The sequence below is a fragment of the Pelodiscus sinensis genome, chromosome 4, assembly GCF_049634645.1.
Source record: "Pelodiscus sinensis isolate JC-2024 chromosome 4, ASM4963464v1, whole genome shotgun sequence".
NCBI classification, from domain to species: Eukaryota; Metazoa; Chordata; order Testudines; family Trionychidae; genus Pelodiscus; species Pelodiscus sinensis.
In genome coordinates, this window is record NC_134714.1 from 133,869,420 (window position 1) to 133,888,570 (window position 19,151).

Below are 19,151 nucleotides of genomic sequence, written 5' to 3' on the forward strand. Positions count from 1 at the left end.
TGGGCAGGGCGGAGAGCAGACAGGGGCATGGGTCAGCCGTGGGGAGGAGCAGAGTGGGGGGAGGTGGGCATCAGGGGAGAGCGGCATGTGAGGGGGCAGCTGCTCTGATTTCACCCTCTGGGTGCCACGGTGGCAGACCCAGTGCTGACCGCAGCACACGTACACCAGGCATCTCCTCCCGCGCAGGGAGGGGGGCCCCACATGCCTTGTGACCCTGGGCAGCAGGCGCCCTGGCCCTGTGATCGGGGGGCAGGCAGGGGAGGGGGTGATCGGGGTCTGCCCCGGCGCTGGGAGGGCAGGCGACCACCAGGGGTGTTGGGGAAGCAGCTGGTCCCGATTTGCCTTTGCCTAGAGAAGGCAGGGGGTGGGGAGGGAGGTGTGTCCTCAGGGTGGGGAGGGGCGGAGCACCCCTGGGAGAAACAGAGGTAAGAGCCTATTCACGCAGCACAGGCAAGCAGGGAGTCCGGGCGCTGGATCCCTCCGGCCTGGGCACAGAACAGGTACGTGCCGGACACGGGGAAACGCAGGGGACGGATCCGGGGCAAACCCGGAGCTCTGGGGAGAGGGAGCCAGGGCCTGGGCCCTGCCCAAAGCGGGTGACTGGGATTGGGGGGGGGGGGGGGCAGGGGAGGTGCCCGGCAGGGGGCATAGAAGGGAACTTCCCACCCAATGAACTGCAGAGCTGACTCGGCGCCCCGGTGTCTCCCTGTGTAGATCCCCCTCAGCACCCCTACAGCCTCCTGACCCCCAGTAACCCCGATCTCCCCCTTCGCCCACATCTACCCCAAATGCCTCCATCAGCGCTTCCCTCGCTCTCTACTGGCCTCTATTCTGCCCCAAGGAATCGTTCCTTCCTGACCCCCAGGTCCCAGCACGTGCATGGGGGCCAGGAGAGGGGCAGAGCCCTCCCTCCTCGCCTGATTCTACGTGCATGCCCAGAGGGTGCGAGAGGGACTTAGGGGGCTGCCAGGTCCTGGAACAAACACAGGAAGGGGGCTCAGGTCTCCTGCAGATCTTGCCACAACCAAGGGGTCTGAGGGAGGAGCTCAGACCCATCCCTGCCACTCCCCTTGCCCCCCTGTATCCCGTCCAGGGTCTTGCCTCTCCCCCACCCTGTCCTCGGAGCAGAGGGGGGAACACGCAACACACATGCCCTGGGGTGACCCGGCACCCACAAACGCTCTTGGCTTTCAATAGCACTTCGGGGGTCCTGGCTTCAGGCCCCACGGTGCCACCTTGAGGCTGCCAATCAGGGCAAAGGCAAAGAAGGGGGCAGACCGTCCCCAAACTGGGGTTGTTTCTAAGAATTCCACTCACCAGCCAGCCAGAGCGCGGCGTCTACAGCCCCGGCCTGGTTGTCAGAAGCCAGCCCCGCTGCTCCCGTCGCCACCCGGCCTTGGGCTCCCACCCGGGCAGCCGAGTCACACGCCGGGTTCCGCGAACGCCAGCAAAGAGCCTTTTCCCAAGCTCACCCGGTTCCTGTCCAGCATCCAGCAGATCCAGGGAGACCTCAGCTTTGTGGCTCAACTATTCCCTGAGCAAACTGAGGGCGGCTGAGCTCACAGGGTCAGGGCCCCTGCACCCTTTTACGGTTCGGTGGCACCCCCGGCCAGCAGTCTGCCTTAGGTGATACTCGCTGATCACCGTGGTTTTGAAGACCTGCTATTTCCAGAGGACTCCTCCGTGGATTAGCACGAGGCCGCTGCCCGTCTCTGGCCATCTCCAGGCAGTTCCCTGCAGCCTGTGGAGAAACGAAGGCAGCGATATGTGACCGTGGCCTGCGGCTCTGGGGGTTAACAGAGCATAGTGGCAGGCTGGAGCCGCCCGGTCCCATTGTGAACCTCCGCCATGAGCTATGTGAACACAATAGGCATTGTCTCCAGATATTGAATGCGGGCTCATTAGCCTGCTAGTCGTTAACCCCTTCTCTAGCTTGCCGGACCCATCTCTGGGCTTCCAAGGGGGTCACCAAAATCAGCATTTGGTCCTTCCCCCCCAGCCAGGTCCCCGTCATTCAAGAGCAGCCTGGAACCTGCAGGGTTCATTAGAGAGGGAGGTTTGCTGGAGACACGGGTCGGGGTTCCCTCTGCCTACCCCACCCCCAATTAACATGCCCAGAAGGTGCAGCTCCCTGCTAGGATCCAGCTGGCATCTGCACCAGGACCTCTCCTGGAAACTCCCCAGCTGCCGTGGGCACACGCTGGAGCGGGCAGCACCCGGTGGCAGTCACAGGGCACCGTGGGCAAAGGCAGCAGCCAGGGAACCAGCCCCGATCCGCCGACAGGAGCCCTGTGCTCGGCTGCAGACAGGTAACCCACGGGGCAGGGGAGTCTGGGGGTCGTGCTGGGGGCCAGAGCTGGAGGAGCTGGAGGAGCGGAGTCTGAAGGTAGGAGGTCCCACTGTACGCCTGTCCCAGCGCTCTCTGGCTGTTCCCCAGCTGCCCCACCCCAGAGCTGGCTGCATCTCGGGGCCGTGCGAAGGATCCTGGCACATGCAGCAGGTCAAACACACAGGGAACTGAGGACACTTCCGTGCATGCTCTGCTCTCTCCCTGCTGGAGGGAAGGGGCCGTGTGTGGTTGGCCCAGGGCACCCTAGTGGCTGCAGCTCACGGGGGGAGTCAGATCCCAGCACAAAAAGGGGAGACTGATCCTGGGGGTGAGGTGGGGAGTGGGGCTGTGCCCCGGAGCCTGTCGGCACCCCCATCTAGTGGATGGAATGAGAACGACTCGCCCATGTGTGTCACCTCCCTTTTACGCACAACTAAACCGTACCCCGCCCCTCCCGCACACTGGAAGGAATCTGGACTGCCAGCTTGTGTGTGTCATAGCCCCTGCACTGCTCACACCCAGCAGTGATTCTCCATTAGATTCAGAGGACAAGGGGGTGGCAGGCTCTAGTATAAGTTGCTGGAGAGCTCTCTTCTCAGATGCAGGGAGGGCCATAGAAGCCTGGAGACTTCTGGGCTGTGTTGGCCTGTGGAACTCCCTGCCACTAGATTGTCATGACTGAAGACTCTCTCTGTTTCTCTCCCTCTAGGGAGGGTCAAACCCCAACAGCAGCTTTGGGTGAGGGGTGCCCCTCATCACACCAGCCATGGCCACAGCCAGGGTTTTCATCCCTCTCCTCCTCCTTGCGCTTGTGCCTGGGGTCTCTCCCTTCTGCCGCACAGGCACGGCTCAGGAGTGCAGTAAGAGCGTGGCCTTTGTGCCTGGGCACAGCCTGGTACGGGAGGGCATCGACGTCACCACGCTGGGCTGGACGGGGAACTACCTGGTGGACACCAGCCTGTGGCGCGGCCCCAACGGCACCTGCACCCTGTGCCGGAACCCGCTGCAGGGGGGGCAGCTGCAGAGGGCGCCGCTGGCCGTGACGGACTGGAAGGTGAATATCTTGTGCAACCGGGAGCTCAGCACCTCGGTGCAGGAGTCGGCCGTGGCCGTGGCCCGGGCAATGGCGTCCGATGTGAACAACGACTGGAAGGTGGAACTGGAGCTACCGGGGGAGTCCATGGGCCGGGCCCTGGAGGGGACCCGATCCGAGCTCTCCGGCTTCGCCTACGAGAAGGAGCAGCAGGACAAGTTCATGTTTGTGCTCCACGAGCTGCCCTGTGGGTATTACAGGTGAGAGTCCCCTGAATGTCCCCCCGGCCCTATAGTGCAGCGCCCCCTGCTGAGCCTCCGCCCTGCTCCCTGCAGCACAGCGCCCCCTGCTGGGACCCACCCTGCTCCCTGCAGCACAGCGCCCCCTGCTGGGACCCGCCCTGCTCCCTGCAGCACAGCGCCCCCTGCTGGGACCCACCCTGCTCCCTGCAGCACAGCGCCCCCTGCTGGGCCCCCGCCCCGCGCCCTATAGCGCAGCGCCCCCTGCTGAGCCTCCGCCCCGCTTCCTGCAGCGCAGCGCCCCCTGCTGGTCCCCACCCACTCCCTGCAGCACAGCGCCCCCTGCTGGGACCCACCCTGCTCCCTGCAGCACAGCGCCCCCTGCTGGGACCCACCCTGCTCCCTGCAGCACAGCGCCCCCTGCTGGTCCCCACCCACTCCCTGCAGCACAGCGCCCCCTGCTGGGACCCGCCCTGCTCCCTGCAGCACAGCGCCCCCTGCTGGGACCCACCCTGCTCCCTGCAGCACAGCGCCCCCTGCTGAGCCCTCGCCCTGCTCCCTGCAGCACAGCGCCCCCTGCTGGGCCCCACCCACTCCCTGCAGCACAGCGCCCCCTGCTGGGACCCACCCTGCTCCCTGCAGCACAGCGCCCCCTGCTGGGCCCCCGCCCCGCGCCCTATAGCGCAGCGCCCCCTGCTGAGCCTCCGCCCCGCTTCCTGCAGCGCAGCGCCCCCTGCTGGTCCCCACCCACTCCCTGCAGCACAGCGCCCCCTGCTGGGACCCACCCTGCTCCCTGCAGCACAGCGCCCCCTGCTGGGACCCACCCTGCTCCCTGCAGCACAGCGCCCCCTGCTGGTCCCCACCCACTCCCTGCAGCACAGCGCCCCCTGCTGGGACCCGCCCTGCTCCCTGCAGCACAGCGCCCCCTGCTGGGACCCACCCTGCTCCCTGCAGCACAGCGCCCCCTGCTGAGCCCTCGCCCTGCTCCCTGCAGCACAGCGCCCCCTGCTGGGACCCGCGCTGCTCCCTGCAGCACAGCACCCCCTGCTGGGACCCGCCCTGCTCCCTGCAGCACAGCGCCCCCTGCTGGACCCCTGCCCTGCTCCCTGCATCACAGCGCCCCCTGCTGGACCCCTGCCCTGCTCCCTGCATCACAGCGCCCCCTGCTGGGCCCCCGCCCCACTCCCTATAGCACAGCGCCCCCTGCTGGCCTCTGCCCCTCTCCCTGAAGCACAGCGCCCCCTGCTGGACCCCTGCCCTGCTCCCTGCATCACAACGCCCCCTGCTGGGCCCCCGCCTCGCTCCCTATAGCACAGCGCCCCCTGCTGGGCCCCCGCCCCGCTCCCTGCAGCACAGCGCCCCCTGCTGGGACCCGCCCTGCTCCCTGCAGCACAGCGCCCCCTGCTGGGCCCCCGCCCTGATCCCTGCTGCACAGCGCCTCCTGCTGGGCCCCGACCCACTCCCTGTGGCACAGCACCCCCTCCTGGGACCTGGCCCTGCTCCCTGCAGCACAGCGCCACCTACTGTGCCCCCGCCCTGCTCCCTACAGCACAGCGCCCCCTGCTGGGCCCCGCCCCGCTCCCTGCAGCACAGCACCCCCTGCTGGGCCCCCACCTGCTCCCTGCAGCACAGCGCCCCCTGCTGGGCCCCCACCTGCTCCCTACAGCACAGCGCCCCCTGCTGGACCCCGCCCCGCTCCCTGCTGCACAGCGCCCCCTGCTGGGCCCCTGCCCCGCTCCCTGCAACACAGCGCCCCCTGCTGGGCCCCCACCTGCTCCCTGCTGCACAGCGCCCCCTGCTGGGCCCCCGCCCCGCTCCCTGCAGCACAGCGCCCCCTGCTGGGCCCCCGCCCCGCTTCCTGCAGCACAGCGCCCCCTGCTGGGCCCCTGCCCCGCTCCCTGCAGCACAGCGCCCCCTGCTGTGCCCCCGCCCCGCTCCCTGCAGCACAGCGCCCCCTGCTGGGCCCCGCCCCGCTCCCTGCAGCACAGCGCCCCCTGCTGGGCCCCGCCCCGCTCCCTGCAGCACAGCGCCCCCTGCTGGGCCCCCACCCGCTCCCTGCAGCACAGCGCCCCCTGCTGGGCCCCCGCCCCGCTCCCTGCAGCACAGCGCCCCCTGCTGGGCCCCCACCCGCTCCCTGCAGCACAGTGCCCCCTGCTGGGCCCCCGCCCCGCTCCCTGCAGCACAGCGCCCCCTGCTGGGCCCCCGCCCTGTTCCCTGCAGCACAGCACCCCCTGCTGGGCCCCCGCCCTGCTCCCTGCAGCACAGCGCCCCCTGCTGGGCCCCCGCCCTGCTCCCTGCAGCACAGCGCCCCCTGCTGGGCCTCCACCCGCTCCCTGCAGCACAGCGCCCCCTGCTGGGCCCCCACCCGCTCCCTGCAGCACAGCGCCCCCTCCTGGGACCCGGCCCTGCTCCCTGCAGCACAGCGCCCCCTGCTGGGCCCCCGCCCCGCTCCCTGCAGCACAGCGCCCCCTGCTGGGCCCCCACCTGCTCCCTGCAGCACAGCGCCCCCTGCTGGGCCCCCGCCCTGCTCCCTGCAGCACAGCGCCCCCTGCTGGGCCCCCGCCCTGCTCCCTGCAGCACAGCGCCCCCTTCTGGGCCCCCGCCTGCTCCCCGCAGCACAGCACCTGCTGCTGGCCCCCCGTGCTGGGCTCCTAGGTGATATGGCATTTGCCTAGGGAGCGCAGGGTGGTGGGTTCAAGTCTGCGCCCCCTGCGAGTGGCTGGACAGCCCACACAGGCTGTCCCAGGGATGAACCTGGCTCCTGCATTAGGAAAGCAGGATAAGGGACCCGCAGGAGGTGAAGTGGGATCTCCAGGGAACTTGGGGTTCTGGCTACTCTCCCTCCCTGTTTTCTGGAGCACAGCAGCCTCTAGTGCTGCATTGAGGCAATGGAGCAGACTGACTGAGGGGGGACCCTGCCTCCTGCTGAGCCCCCCACAGGGTGGCCACAAAGTAGGCACTTGGGAAGTGGGGCCAGTTTGTTTGGGGGTCTCCGGTTAGCTCCTAACTCCTCTCTCATTCCCCTCTGGCAGATTGAGCGTTCCCCCAAACCCTCCTCTGATGCCCGTCTTCTCCCAAGCCCTGAGTGACCTTCTACCCACCTACGACCCATCCACATACCGACCCTTCCTGGCCACGTACGGCACCCACTATGTGAGCCAGGCAGTGCTGGGCGGGCGTGTGCGGCAGCTGACGGCCATCCCGACCTGCCGGGCAGTGCTGGACGGGCTGACAGACGCTGAAATCAAGGAGCGCCTGAGCTCTCAGTTCCTGCAAGCCCTGGGCTTGAGCCGATTCCCCTCCCACTTCCGTGAGCCGAGCAGCCGGAGCAACTGGAGCTCCCAGGCGGCCTACACGGATCACCGCACTGAGGTGACGGGGGGCCACGGCCATGCCAACCTGCTCTACTCCACCAAGCAAGACCCCGGGGCCCTCTCGGCCTGGCTGGAGAGCCTCAAAGCCAGCCCCGGCCTGATCTCCTACTCCCTGGCGCCCATCCACACCCTGGTGAGGCCGGGAGACCCCCGGCGGGAGGCGCTGAGGCAGGCAGTAAAGGAGTACGTGGCTGAGCGGGGGCAGAGGAGGTGCCCTCGACGGTGCCCACAAGGCGGCTACGCCGACCCCTTGGAGCCCTGCAAATGCCGTTGCTCCGGAAACCCCTTCACCAACTCCATGTGCTGCTCCCTGCGGCGGGGCCTGGCCCGGCTGAAGGTCCATATGATGTGGGGCAGAGACCTGTGGGGGGACCCCACGTCCGCCAGCGAAATCTACATCAAGGTCTTCTTCCAAGGCCAGAAGCTGCAGACGGGCTATACTAGGAACAACAACAACCCCCAGTGGTTTGAAGACCTGAACTTCGGGGTGGTGACGCTGCCGGTGCAGCCCGAATTGAAAATGGAGGTGTGGGACAAAGACCCGTGGCCCTTGCCTGACGACCGGCTGGGAACCTGCCACACTCACCTCACGGCCAGCAGGAACGTGACTGAGACCTGCACCGTCTCGCCCGGCCTCGTGACGTATTCCTACTCGCTGGAGTGCGGGCCCAACCTGGGCAGGGACAGCTGCCAGGAGTACGTGCCCGTGAGGGGCTGAGACGGTGGAACCCGGCAGTCCTGCCGTCCACTTCTGCTCTCACCACTAGCCCCCGCTCCCTTCCCAGAGCCGGGGACTGAACGAGGTGTCCCCATTCCGTTGCGGTTTTCAGTAGCTCTGGTTGTGCTGCCTGCACCGTGCAGCCCCCCCTTAACAGCATCACGCTAATAAAGGGGGCCCTGGCATTGGTATTGCACCAGACCCAGGGGCTCTGTGGCCTCCACACAACAGTCCTGTGTGGCAGCCCGTCCCGGCGCAGGACAGGGACTGGGCCTGTAGCGGGTGTCGAGTGGGCGGGACGGGCCCTTCCCAAATTCCAGGGTGTTTTCCACATGGGGGTCGGGGGCGTCTCGTGTTCTAGCGACGGGCGTCTGCATTGGCACCGGTTCAGCCCCTGCACAAACAGCCCAAAGCCGAGACCCCCAGTGAAACAAGCCCCAAAACAGCCCCCCAGGCCCAGAGAGTAAAAGCAACTTTTGACTAAAGCAGGCCCAGTTCTGCCGGCAGAAGCTGGCGCCCCCTGGTGCCTCCCCTGGGAACCCCCTCCCCTGCCCCCTGGGGCCCTGCTGCCTGCTGCTCTGGCGCCCCCTGGTGCCTCCCCTGGGAACACCCTCCCCTGCCCCCTGGGGCCCTGCTGGCTGCTGCTCTAGCGCCCCCTGGTGCCTCCCCTGGGAACACCCTCCCCTGCCCCCTGGGGCCCTGCTGCCTGCTGCTCTGGCGCCCCCTGGTGCCTCCCCTGGGAACACCCTCCCCTGCCCCCTGGGGCCCTGCTGGCTGCTGCTCTAGCGCCCCCTGGTGCCTCCCCTGGGAACACCCTCCCCTGCCCCCTGGGGCCCTGCTGGCTGCTGCTCTGGCGCCCCCTGGTGCCTCCCCTGGGAACACCCTCCCCTGCCCCCTGGGGCCCTGCTGACTGCTGCTCTGGCGCCCCCTGGTGCCTCCCCTGGGAACACCCTCCCCTGCCCCCTGGGGCCCTGCTGGCTGCTGCTCTGGCGCCCCCTGGTGCCTCCCCTGGGAACACCCTCCCCTGCCCTCCTGGGGCCCTGCTGGCTGCTGCTCTGGCGCCCCCTGGTGCCTCCCCTGGGAACACCCTCCCCTGCCCCCCTGGGGCCCTGCTGGCTGCTGCTCTGGCGCCCCCTGGTGCCTCCCCTGGGAACACCCTCCCCTGCCCCCTGGGGCCCTGCTGGCTGCTGCTCTAGCGCCCCCTGGTGCCTCCCCTGGGAACACCCTCCCCTGCCCCCCTGGGGCCCTGCTGGCTGCTGCTCTGGCGCCCCCTGGTGCCTCCCCTGGGAACACCCTCCCCTGCCCCCTGGGGCCCTGCTGGCTGCTGCTCTGGCGCCCCCTGGTGCCGTCCCTGGGAACACCCTCCCCTGCCCCCCTGGGGTCACCTGGGGCCTCCTCTCAGGAACCCCCTTCCCCGCAATCCTGGCCCCATGAGTAACGCGTGGCCAATAAGCGCCGGAGCAGAGGCTGCACGGGGATGGAGCCAAAAGCCCCCACAGCAGAGCGCCCTGCACAGCTCCCTCCCCCCCCCCCCCCCAGGGCAGAGCGTGAGACGCAAACCTGCAGTGAGTAGGGTGGTTTGGGGACAAAGTCACATCAGGGCGGGGCCAAGCCCTGTGAAGAAATATGACCCTCAGCTGGACTGTTTTACCAGTGGGGAAACTGAGGCACATAGCGGGTGGAGGTAGGCCACGGTCAGGTTCCCAAGCCCCTCTGCTCTAACCCACAAGACTCCCTTGCCCTCCCTGAGCAGGGCAGGGAGCCCTAGTGGTTACATCTGTGCAGCTTTGTAGAACCTAGGGCTGTGAAATATCGGTTAATTGAACAGTCCAGTAACCGCGTGCCATTTTATCGGTAGTCGACTAGTCTATAGTCCCCGGGAGCGGTGCGGGGCCGGCAGCGGCGCAGGGTGCTAGGTGGGAGCTGGTCCACGAGGGGATCCAGTTTAAAACCCAGCTCCCCACGCCGACCTGTCGCCCTGCACTGCGGCTTCTAAGACAGGGCAGCAGCCCTTGTCAAGGGAAGGCTCTGAGCTTCCAGACCCTGCACCAACCAGAACACTGCGGGGCTGCCTGCCCGGCTCTTAACACACCTGAAATGCAGAGAGTTTCAGCGGGGGCAGGTCCCGGAGCCAGATGAGTCCAGGCTGAGCCAGGCTGCCGGCTCAGTTCCTAATACGCTAGAAATCGAGAGCGGCAGCAGGCGTAGGTCCTGAACCTACCGCAAGCCAGGACTGAGCCGGGCTGCTGGCCAGCCTGCTAATAAAGGAACTGGCAGGGAGAGGGAAACGTGCGTGTCGTCTATTGCATTAACCTCTACGCTTTTGCTTATCAGTTAATCGACTCCACTATTCCATCCCTAGTACACCCGCCACAGGGCGGCAGAACGCTGGGAGCCTAACCCATTGGAACTGGGCCACAGAGACCGGTCTTGTGCCAAGGGGTCAGCCCCCCCTTTCACAGCTGGCCCCAGAGCTAGGGGCTGGCTGGACATGGGGCCTTCCCCCTCTAAGAGGAGCGGGTTCCAATCTAGCCCTAGGGCAGGGGACTGGCTAGCTCGGGTGGGCGGGGAACAAGCCATGGGCCTGTCCTCTCCCGGGGTATGTGTAGGCTGCAAGCTTCTTTCGAAAACGTTTCTTTTGCAAGAGCGTCCACACCTCAAAACCAGATGCGCTTTTTCGAAAGAGCGTCCAGCCAGCACGGACCATCGGGTTAGTCTTGAAAGTGCTCCAGCGGCCTGTTTTGGTTTCCTCTCGAAAGAAAGCCCTGATTGCTACTCACAGAACGGCCACGCCGGCACCTGTGCTTTTTTCGACCGGCTCTTCCTTCAAAACACGTCCCTGTTTTGCGTCCACACGTGCCTTTTTTTCCCCGAAAGAGCTCTTTCGAAAAAGGCATTCTTCCTCGTAATGTGAGGTTTCCTAATGTCGTAGAAAACCCGCCTTCTTTCGATTTCATTCCAAAAAAGCGATTGCAGCGTGGACGCAGGTGACTTTTTTTTTTTTTTTTTTTAAAGGCAGGTTTTTTTCAAAAAAATCATGTAGTGTAGCCATACCCTCGGAGACACCAGCCCCCTCCTTTCCCTACCACGGCTACCCACCGGCCACTCACCTCCCACCCAGCCCCCTCTGGCAGATGGACTATGGGACACGGAGCCTTTCCCATGATGGAGGTGCTGCTCAGGGCTTTTCCATGTTTCCTAAGGAACGGCGGGTTGAGCCGGGCCGAGCTCCGGGAGATGCTGCCCGTCCCGTCTCCCAGGAGACACCACCTGGGGAACATGCACCCCAGGTTAGAAAAGGCGCGGCAGGGACACGCCGCAGCCACTGGCTCCCGGCTGGAGAAACGCAGCCCGGCCCTGCCCCGAGCAGCCGCAGCGAGACCGAGCCAAGCAGGCCAGATGGTTTGGTCGGACGCGTTCCTGGCAGCACCATCAGCACGAGCTGGAATTGCCGATGAACCTGGTTCCTGCAAGCGCCAGGGCAGGCACCCAAAGAACGGGTGACTGGGCTCCACACGTCTCCAAGAGACACAGCGCGCGAGAGGAGGAGGAAGAGCAGCAGGGAGGGGGGCAGAAAAGCCTCGTCTCACGTCTGGATGTCTGGGATTTAGCCAGAGTCAGCGGAGGCGCCAACGTTACCTGGGTCCCTCCATCTGGCCTGATCCCAGCTCAGCTCCGAGGCCCAGGACAAGGAAGGGGGCCTGACCAAAATACCCCTCCCCCCATGTGTCCATCAATCCGGCCTCATTGCAAATTGCCGATTTCAGTCCCTTCATTCCCATTCTCCAAGCCCGGCCCGGGCAGGGGGGCAGGGTCAGCTCACTCAGCCACGGCTGCCACCCTGTAAGCCAGACAAAAAGCGAGGGATCGGGGCATGGACCCAGGTTGGGCGACATCAGCCCCGGCGATTTAGCTGCAGCTGATGGAGGGTCAATGGGGGCAGGGATCCATTCCAGGTTGAATCCCAGGAAATTCTATTCCGGCTCTCACTGCTCCGGACGCTCAGCGAGCGGAGTGTTTGATCCTCCAGGAGGCTCTTGGGAGCACTCGGCAGCCCTAGAGGGGACGCTGCCTGTGGGGCTCGCCCTGAGCTCCCAGCTTCAAACCGGGCCTCTGTCTCCGTAGGGGAGCGCTTCAGGCAGAGCGGTGTGGGGGCGGGTCCGTAAATCCGCATCGGACCACACCGGGGAGCAGACAGCGCCTTCCAGAGCGCCAGCGCGGTGCCTACCCGGGGAGGGGGCTTTCTGGGCCCAGGCCAGGTTTTCCTCCTGTTACATGCCTGCAGATAACGCCACTGCTTCTTGTCCTGCTTCCTGTGGACCGAGAGAACTGATCCCTCCCTCGGTAGAACAGCCTGACTTTCTCAAGACAGACCGCCGCCTATGCTGTTTTCCAAACCTGTTTTCTTGCTCCCCTCTGGTCTCTCCAGTACGTCCACATCTTCCCGAAAGTGTGGGGCTCAGAGCTGGGGCCAAGGCTCCCGCTGAAGTCTCCCAGACCAGAGCAGAACGACCTCCCGGGTCATCTCTCCAGCACTCCTGCTAATGCACCCAACAGTAGCCTGGTTTTTGATTGCATCACACTCTTGGCTGAATGTGTGACCCACTGTAGCACCCCAGTCCTGCTCTGCACAAAAGCCTCCACAAACCCAATGACCAGAGTGGTGCCAAACACGCGGCAGGGACGGGGGATTCGTTTGGGGTTAGCCAGAAAAGGAAAAAAAAAAAGGAGGGGGGTTTGGAAAAGTGAAAACAAGAGACAGGTTGGGTCAAATCAAATACTTTAAGGCTACGTCTACACTGGCAAGATTTTGTGCAAAGACTTTTAACAGAAGAGTTTTTCCGTTACAAGGATCTGCGCACGAGCGCATCTACAGTGGCATGTGCTTTTGCACAAGAGATGCGTTTTTGTGCAAAAGCATCCACGCCAGCGTAGACACTCTCTTGCACAAGAAAGCTCTGATGGCCATTTTAGCCATCGGGCTTTCTTGCGCAAGAAATTAACGTTGCCTGTCTACACTGGCCTCTTGCACAAGAGGGCTTATCCCTGAGCGGGAGCGGAGGAGTATTTGCGCGAGAAGCCCTGATTTTGTACATTACAACGTCAGTGTTCTTGCGCAAAATCTTGCCAATGTAGACACAGCCTAAGGGATGTTTAAAGCACAAAGATGCTGTGACTGGAATTGAAATGTCAAGGCATTGCAGGGGGTTTGGGCATTTTGGGGGGAGCCAGAAACAAACAGCTGAAATTGACTCAAACGTGCAAAATATCCTCTGTTGACATGAATTTTTTTGGTGACATTTTTGCCCAGTTCAAACTGTGACTCTGAGGGGCCCGGCTCCGGCCTTCTCCTGAGTTCCACGAAGGAAGTGGGGGGACTGGGAACCTGGACTCGGGTTCTCTCCCTGGCTCTGGAAGGGGGCAGTCAAAGCCTCCCTAGACCCTACACTGAGCCAGACTCCTGAGCATACAGAAGGGGGGGACATGAAACACCAATCCAGGGGACTGGAGAAGCACTGCCCCCTGCTGGTGGACATGTATTACTGCAGGCCTAACATGTTCAGGTCACTTCAGTGACCTACAACCCCGGAGTGCTCACCAAGCGCTGAGATGCAGCCAGCTCTGGGGAGGGGCAGCTGGCAACATTGCACAAGGAGGGACTTCCAGGCACTGAGATGCAGCCAGCTCTGGGGAGGGGTGAGTGGGGAAGAGTCTTTGCACACAGCCAATGAGACACAAATCAAGCCTTTCCCGCCAGGACCGTCATTAAAAGTGCTTTATTTGTCATTTTTATTACAAAATACAAGTCAGGCCACGTTACATTCAATCGCCAAGGCAACTGGGACACGTCATTCCACATTGCAGCTCAGAGGTTAAGAATTAAAACCAGAGCTGGGGCAAGCACCCAGGAATCCTGGCTCCCAGCCCCCCTGCTCTACCCACCAGACTCCACTCCCCTCCCAGAGGGAAGGCAGAAGCCAGGAGCCCAGACCCTCCTCTTGTTTAAAGGGGAGAGCAAAAATCGGACTCACGATGCAATCACTCAGTCGCAGCTGGGCAAGGTCACCCCCCACCCACACAGAGGCAGGGTACAAGAGGCTGTTGTGGGCCTGGGAAGAGAGGGGCAGCCAAGGCCTGGGGGTGAGATCCCCCACTTGGTGCAACTCAGGCAGTGTGAAAACCGTGCTAAGGCTGGGGGCTGATGGGGAGGTGATGGAGGAGAGGGGCGAAGGGCAGCAGTGGAGCAGGGGCTGATGGGAGTGGGGGGCAGAGCAAAAGTGCCAGGTGCTGATGGGGGTACCGGTATATCTGCTGCCTCCTTTAGGGGCGAGGAGTCGGGGGTGCACAGGAAATGGCACAAACGAGACAGGAAGTGGGCGCAGAGGCGAGGCAATTGTGTAGACAGCCGGCCTGTCGGGGACAAGGGGACGTCGGTGAAGAGGTGCCGTTGCCCAGAGCTGGACCATGTAGGATTGCACCCCCCTGCCACAAAAGGCCGGGGGATGGGAGGGCTCTTGAAGGGGGGGCGGACTTGAATGGGATCATGATTAACACTGAGCCCCATGGGGCTAAGGCACACGAGACATGGGGAGGCAGCCTCCGCCCAGAGCTGGGGACGGAACCCAGGAGTCCTGGCTCACTGGGGGAGGGGGGCAGGGTGCCCACCCCCGAAAAGCCACCCTGCTGCTTTGGCACTTACCTCCCTGGCAGTGTGAACAGAGACGGACCCCACCCTGCCCCGGGAGGGGCCTTCTGCCAAGCAACGGTGGGGCACGGTCTGTGGGGAAATCCACCCTCCCACCTCCACAGCACATATTGACCCATGGGTGCCCTGATACCCTCACTGGGGCCTGGAGTCCCCCACACCAAGGAGGGAAGTTGGGGAGGGCAGCAGGCACACAGGAAGTGACACCAAATGAGACAGGAAGTGGGCAGAGCCACCTGGCACAGAGACGAGAAACGGCAAGAGGTGCACAGGAAGTGGGACCTAATGAGACAGGAAGTGAGCCTGGACAAGGAGGCAGGGCATGGATCATATTCCGGAGCGCAGACCCGCCTGGGACAGGAAGCAGATGCCAGAGGGGAGGAGCCAGCACACAAAAAAGGAAGTTGGCGTTGGCAAAGCAGGAAGTAAAGGCTGCGAACAGGAAGCGGCATCCACAGGAAGCCGATTTTCCCAAAACAGGAAGTAGATACTGTTAGGAAAGGTGGCGAGACAGGAAGTGGGCGTGGCCGGGTAGGGCGGGCTTACAGTAAGAGGACTTGCTCAGTGCGTGAAGTTAATGCTGATGTGAGGGGGGCTCTGCCAGGATGTGGCCTTGTCCCCAACAGGAAGAGGAAGGGGAGGGGCAAAGCCACAGAAAGTGACATGGAGGATGAACCATCTGACAGATGCCACAAATGTACAGAGCTCAGAAAACCAGAGGCCCGTCAGGGTGGATCTCACCCCTACCCCGAGGGCGAGATGCGAGGAGTCCACAGAAGCCATCCCGGACAGGAGGAGGATGGGGCTGGCAAGACTCCGGCTTGTGCTTACAGGCCGGGATTTGAACCCGGCGCATCGCTCCGGCCGTCAGTGCAGAAGCCTCCCAGCAGGGGGCCGCGGTTCCGCTGGAAAACGGGGCCGTGTTCGTGAATCCTGCAAGGCGGGGAACACGGCCACGGTTCGAAACAAGCAGGCCCATCCAAGCCGGCACCCCCCGTCTACACCAGTGGGGCACGCTGAGGGGTGGCTGTGCCCCGGGGTGCTTACCAGCAGGCCCAGCCCTGCAGCGGGGGGGAGGGGAAGCCAGAGGCAGGTCTAGCCCGTGGCGATGGCCACGCCGATGATGACGATGACGATGACGACGGTGACCGAGAGGCAGATGGCGATCATTAACTTCTTCTGCCGAGCCCCACACACAAGAGGAAAGTGTTAGCGGGTTGGGGACTGCACCCAGGTCTCTTGGCTTCCCACCTCCCGCTGCCTACCCACTAGGCCCCGCTTCCCTCCCACCGCCTGGAGTCCTGGCTCCCAGCACCACCGGCTCTAACCCATTAGCTCCCACTCCCCTTCCAGAGCCAGTGAAAGACCCGGGCGTCCCGGCTCCCAGTCCACAAACAGCAGGACAGAAAGTGGAATGTGGGTCCTTTCTCCTCGGGGAGGGGGGCGCTGGTTCTGATCCAGCTCCTAAACCGGGGGGGACTGGTTTGCTCGGTGGGGCGGGAAGGGAAAGCCAGGGGACTCACTTTGCGGGCTTTCTGCTGGTTCTCCCTGGCCTTGATGAGATGGTCCTGTCCCTTCTTGACATAGTCCTCCGAGTCCAGGATGTTCTTCTCGATCCGGTCGATCATCTCCCCCTACAGCCCAGAGGAGGGGGGGGGGGGGGAGACGTCAGCCGGCCCAGCTTGTGGGGCGGGGGAACGGGGAGCAAGGTGGAGATCAGGTGGCAGAGCTGCAACGAAGGGGAGGGCGGACGGGGCGGCTCCGGGAGGAATAGGGAGACAGGAAGCCGCACTTCCCAAAACAAGAAGTGGCCCGGGGGGGGGGGGGGGGGGGGCAGGGCTCACAGGAAGTTGTACCCTGGTGGGCAGGAGGAAGTGGCGGCTGGCAGGAGAGGGGCCAGCAAGCTGCCCCCTGGGAGGGCCTGGCCCCTACCTGCAGCTCCACCTCCGTGGCGAGGTAGGTGAACATTTCGTGCAGCTCCTGGATGCTGCGCTCCAGCTTGAGGATCTCGCCGTGCCGGGTTTCGATCTCGTTCAGCGCCTGCTTGGTCACACGCGTGTCCTTCATGATCTGCGGAGGGAGGGACGGGGTCAATACCCCAGCCTGGCCAGACCCTGCCCCCTCGCCCCCCGGCACTCACGTTACAGACGAACACCTCCGTCTGCCCGCTCTCCAGCATCTGCTCCAGCTCCTCGTCCGACACCACCCCGCCGCCGGCTGCCGAGAGAGCGAGGGACCGAGTCAGCTCCCTTCGCTACCCACTAGGCCCCGCTGCCCTCCCAGGGCTGGGACAAAACCCAGAAGTCCTGGCTCCCAGCTGGCCCTTGTTCGAAGCAGTGGCAGGCTGAGAGATGCTCTGCCAGCCTGCAGGGAGGGGCTCCATCAGCCAGCAGCAGCAGTAGGCAGTTAGCCCCCGAGCGATGAGCCACTAAATGGGCACGATCGCTCTCCTGGTTACATCCCGTGGCCCGCCCTGGACAGGCAGCTCCCCTCCGGGGCAGGACTGTCTGGCCCAGTCGGAGGGGCAGGGCCACGGGGGCGAGGGGAAAGTCCCGGCACTCACTGATCTGCAGCTGGCGGTGGATCCGCTCCACGTTGCGGTCCCGGTACTGCGACTGGAGCTGTTACACTTGTTGATGCACTCCAGGAACTGCTGGGACAGGATGCCGTGCTGGGAATGGGCAGGAGGGGGTTAATCACGGCTTCTGGGCCCAGCCCCACCCCCGCCGCCCTCTCCCCAACCCCTCACCTGGGTTCTCTTCATGCGGGTGTTGATGGCGTTTCTGTTCTCGTCCTCACCCTTCTTGGGCTCAATGGCTGGGGAGAGACGGGAGTTGACGGAGAGGACCCAGGAGTCCGGGCTCTCGGCCCCGCCCCTCACACCCAAGCCCCGCCCCCGCACACCCAAGCCCCGCCCCTCCCAGCCCTGGGGATGGACCCTAGGCACTGGGGCTCCCAGATCCCGCCCAGTCTCACGCTCACTTTTGAGGCGGCTCCGAACGTCTTTGGCCAAGTCCTTGATCTCCTCACGCAGCCTCTGCAGGTCTTGCTTCATGCCTGGGGCAGATTGGAGGGTGGGGGGTGTCAGATGCCAGCTGAGCCCCCCCCACACACACTGCCAGGGACAACCCCAACTCCCCAAGCCGAGACCCAGCCACCCCAAGGGGCATTTCAACAGACTCCTACCCAAGGGCGATATAGACAAAGCCCCAGCCCCCCAAAGAGACACCCTTTGTCTGCCCCACACATTCCCCCCCCCTGCAAACTGTTCCCCCTGAAACCAACCCACATGTTCCCCCCATGCCAACTCTCCCTCCTTCCAGGCCTTCCCCACACACTGCCCCATCCCCCCTCCCCGAATCCCTGACCGCCCCATACACCTGGCCTCACGCCCCACATCTCCCTCATGATCCCCTCCTACAAGTTACCCCACACACCCTCTCCCAGCCCACCCCCACCCCCACTGTGCCCCACATCCCATCCACTCAGTGCCCTAAACGCCCCACCTCACCCCCCAGCATCCTAACCTTCCCCCACACTTCTGCCTGAGACCCCTCCCTTCTCAGCGCTGCCCCCTGCTTCTCCCTGGGACCCCCCAGCCCTCCATATTCCTCCTCCCCCGGCAGGGAACGCACAAGCCCTGCCCCAACCTAACCCTGCCGGGGGCCACAAAATCTGGCGCAAGCCATGGCGGGGGGGGGGGGGGGGAAATGTTACTGCCGGAGTGATTCCTGCCCCCCAGCCCCCCAGCTTACTGTCCTCCGGCAGTGGGGTGGCCAGAATCGTGGTCTGATGCTTTTCCAGCTCTTTCACCTTCTCCTCCAGGGCCTTCAGGGCCTCGCGGATCCCCCGCGTCTGCAGGAGCGGAAACCAGACGGGATGCAACGGAGCAGAGCCAGCGCCCCCTACAGGGGAAAGGGCCTGCCCCCCCCCCCCCCCGCCTGCCATCCCCCCCCCGGCCTGCCATCCCCCCCCCCGGGCCTGCCATCCCCCCCCCCGCCTGCCATCCCCCCCCCCCCGCGGCTGACGCCCTGCGGAGGCCGTTACCGTCTTGAAGAAGTCGTCCAGCGGCTCCCCTTCATCCTTGTACTTGGCAGATCCCGGCTTCACCATCAGAGCCACCTGCTCAGCCCCCTCGTCCTCGGAGCTCCTGTCATCCTGGGGAGACACGGGGGTCAGGCGCTGCACAGTGCCCCACACTCTCCACCCTCCCCCACGCCAGTGCCGCCGCCCCCTTGCACTCGACCCAGTGGGACTCAGGTTTTCTGCCCCCCTCTGCCGCAGACGCTCTGTGATCAGACACCCGGCTGCACGTCTGGCCCTCGGTTTCCCTGCCTTTGCCTGTCTGGTGGGGACGGTCTCTCCCTGCACCCACGCAGCACCCAGAGCGACACGGTTTGGGATGGGGGGTCTGTGCAGCGCCAGGCACGACAGGGCATCTCCGGGGCTCAGTGAGACCTCGGGGTGGAGGGTGGAGGGGGGAGGCAGCTCCCACCGGACCCCAATCCCATGGAGACATTAACCCTTCGCCCGCTGCCCATACGTCGCCCAATGCCGGGCCGTGCAGGAGGCCAGATACCTCGAGGGGCACAGTTGGGGGAGGGCAGAACAGAGGGACGATCGCTGGAAAAGAGCCGTTGGGGGAGGGAAACAGCCGGGGGGGGGGCACACGCTGGGGAGAACAACCTGGAAGAGAGTGAGAGGGGAGCAGAGGAGGGAGGGAGCTCCGGGGGGGGGGAACGGCCTGGGGGG

General features: G+C 64.6%; 2 protein-coding genes across 4 annotated transcripts; one reads left to right on the forward strand and one right to left on the reverse strand.

The window, feature by feature from the left end:
• Window positions 1–397: 397 nt before the first annotated feature.
• LOC102462548 (perforin-1-like) lies at window positions 398–8,469 on the forward strand. Of its 3 annotated transcripts, XM_075928693.1 has the most exons (4): window positions 398–500; window positions 2,119–2,309; window positions 3,039–3,622; window positions 6,634–8,469. In XM_075928693.1, exons 3-4 carry the CDS (start codon window positions 3,096–3,098, stop codon window positions 7,691–7,693), a joined length of 1,587 nt encoding a protein of 528 aa, XP_075784808.1. In that variant the 5' UTR covers window positions 398–500; window positions 2,119–2,309; window positions 3,039–3,095; the 3' UTR covers window positions 7,694–8,469. The 3 variants fall into 3 exon arrangements, with proteins under 3 accessions (XP_075784808.1, XP_075784810.1, XP_075784809.1); XM_075928695.1 differs by lacking the exon at window positions 2,119–2,309 and having other exon boundaries at window positions 400–500; XM_075928694.1 differs by lacking the exons at window positions 398–500; window positions 2,119–2,309 and adding an exon at window positions 2,368–2,386.
• A 4,978-nt stretch (window positions 8,470–13,447) lies between these two features.
• On the reverse strand, window positions 13,448–18,604 carry STX4 (syntaxin 4). Its single transcript, XM_075928700.1, is given in 11 exon segments — window positions 13,448–15,332; window positions 15,447–15,578; window positions 15,923–16,033; window positions 16,332–16,469; window positions 16,540–16,616; window positions 16,963–17,019; window positions 17,022–17,070; window positions 17,149–17,216; window positions 17,382–17,456; window positions 18,155–18,254; window positions 18,447–18,604. Coding segments are annotated over 10 exon segments (825 nt in total). The 5' UTR covers window positions 18,513–18,604; the 3' UTR covers window positions 13,448–15,332; window positions 15,447–15,494.
• Between the last annotated feature and the right edge of the window lie 547 nt (window positions 18,605–19,151).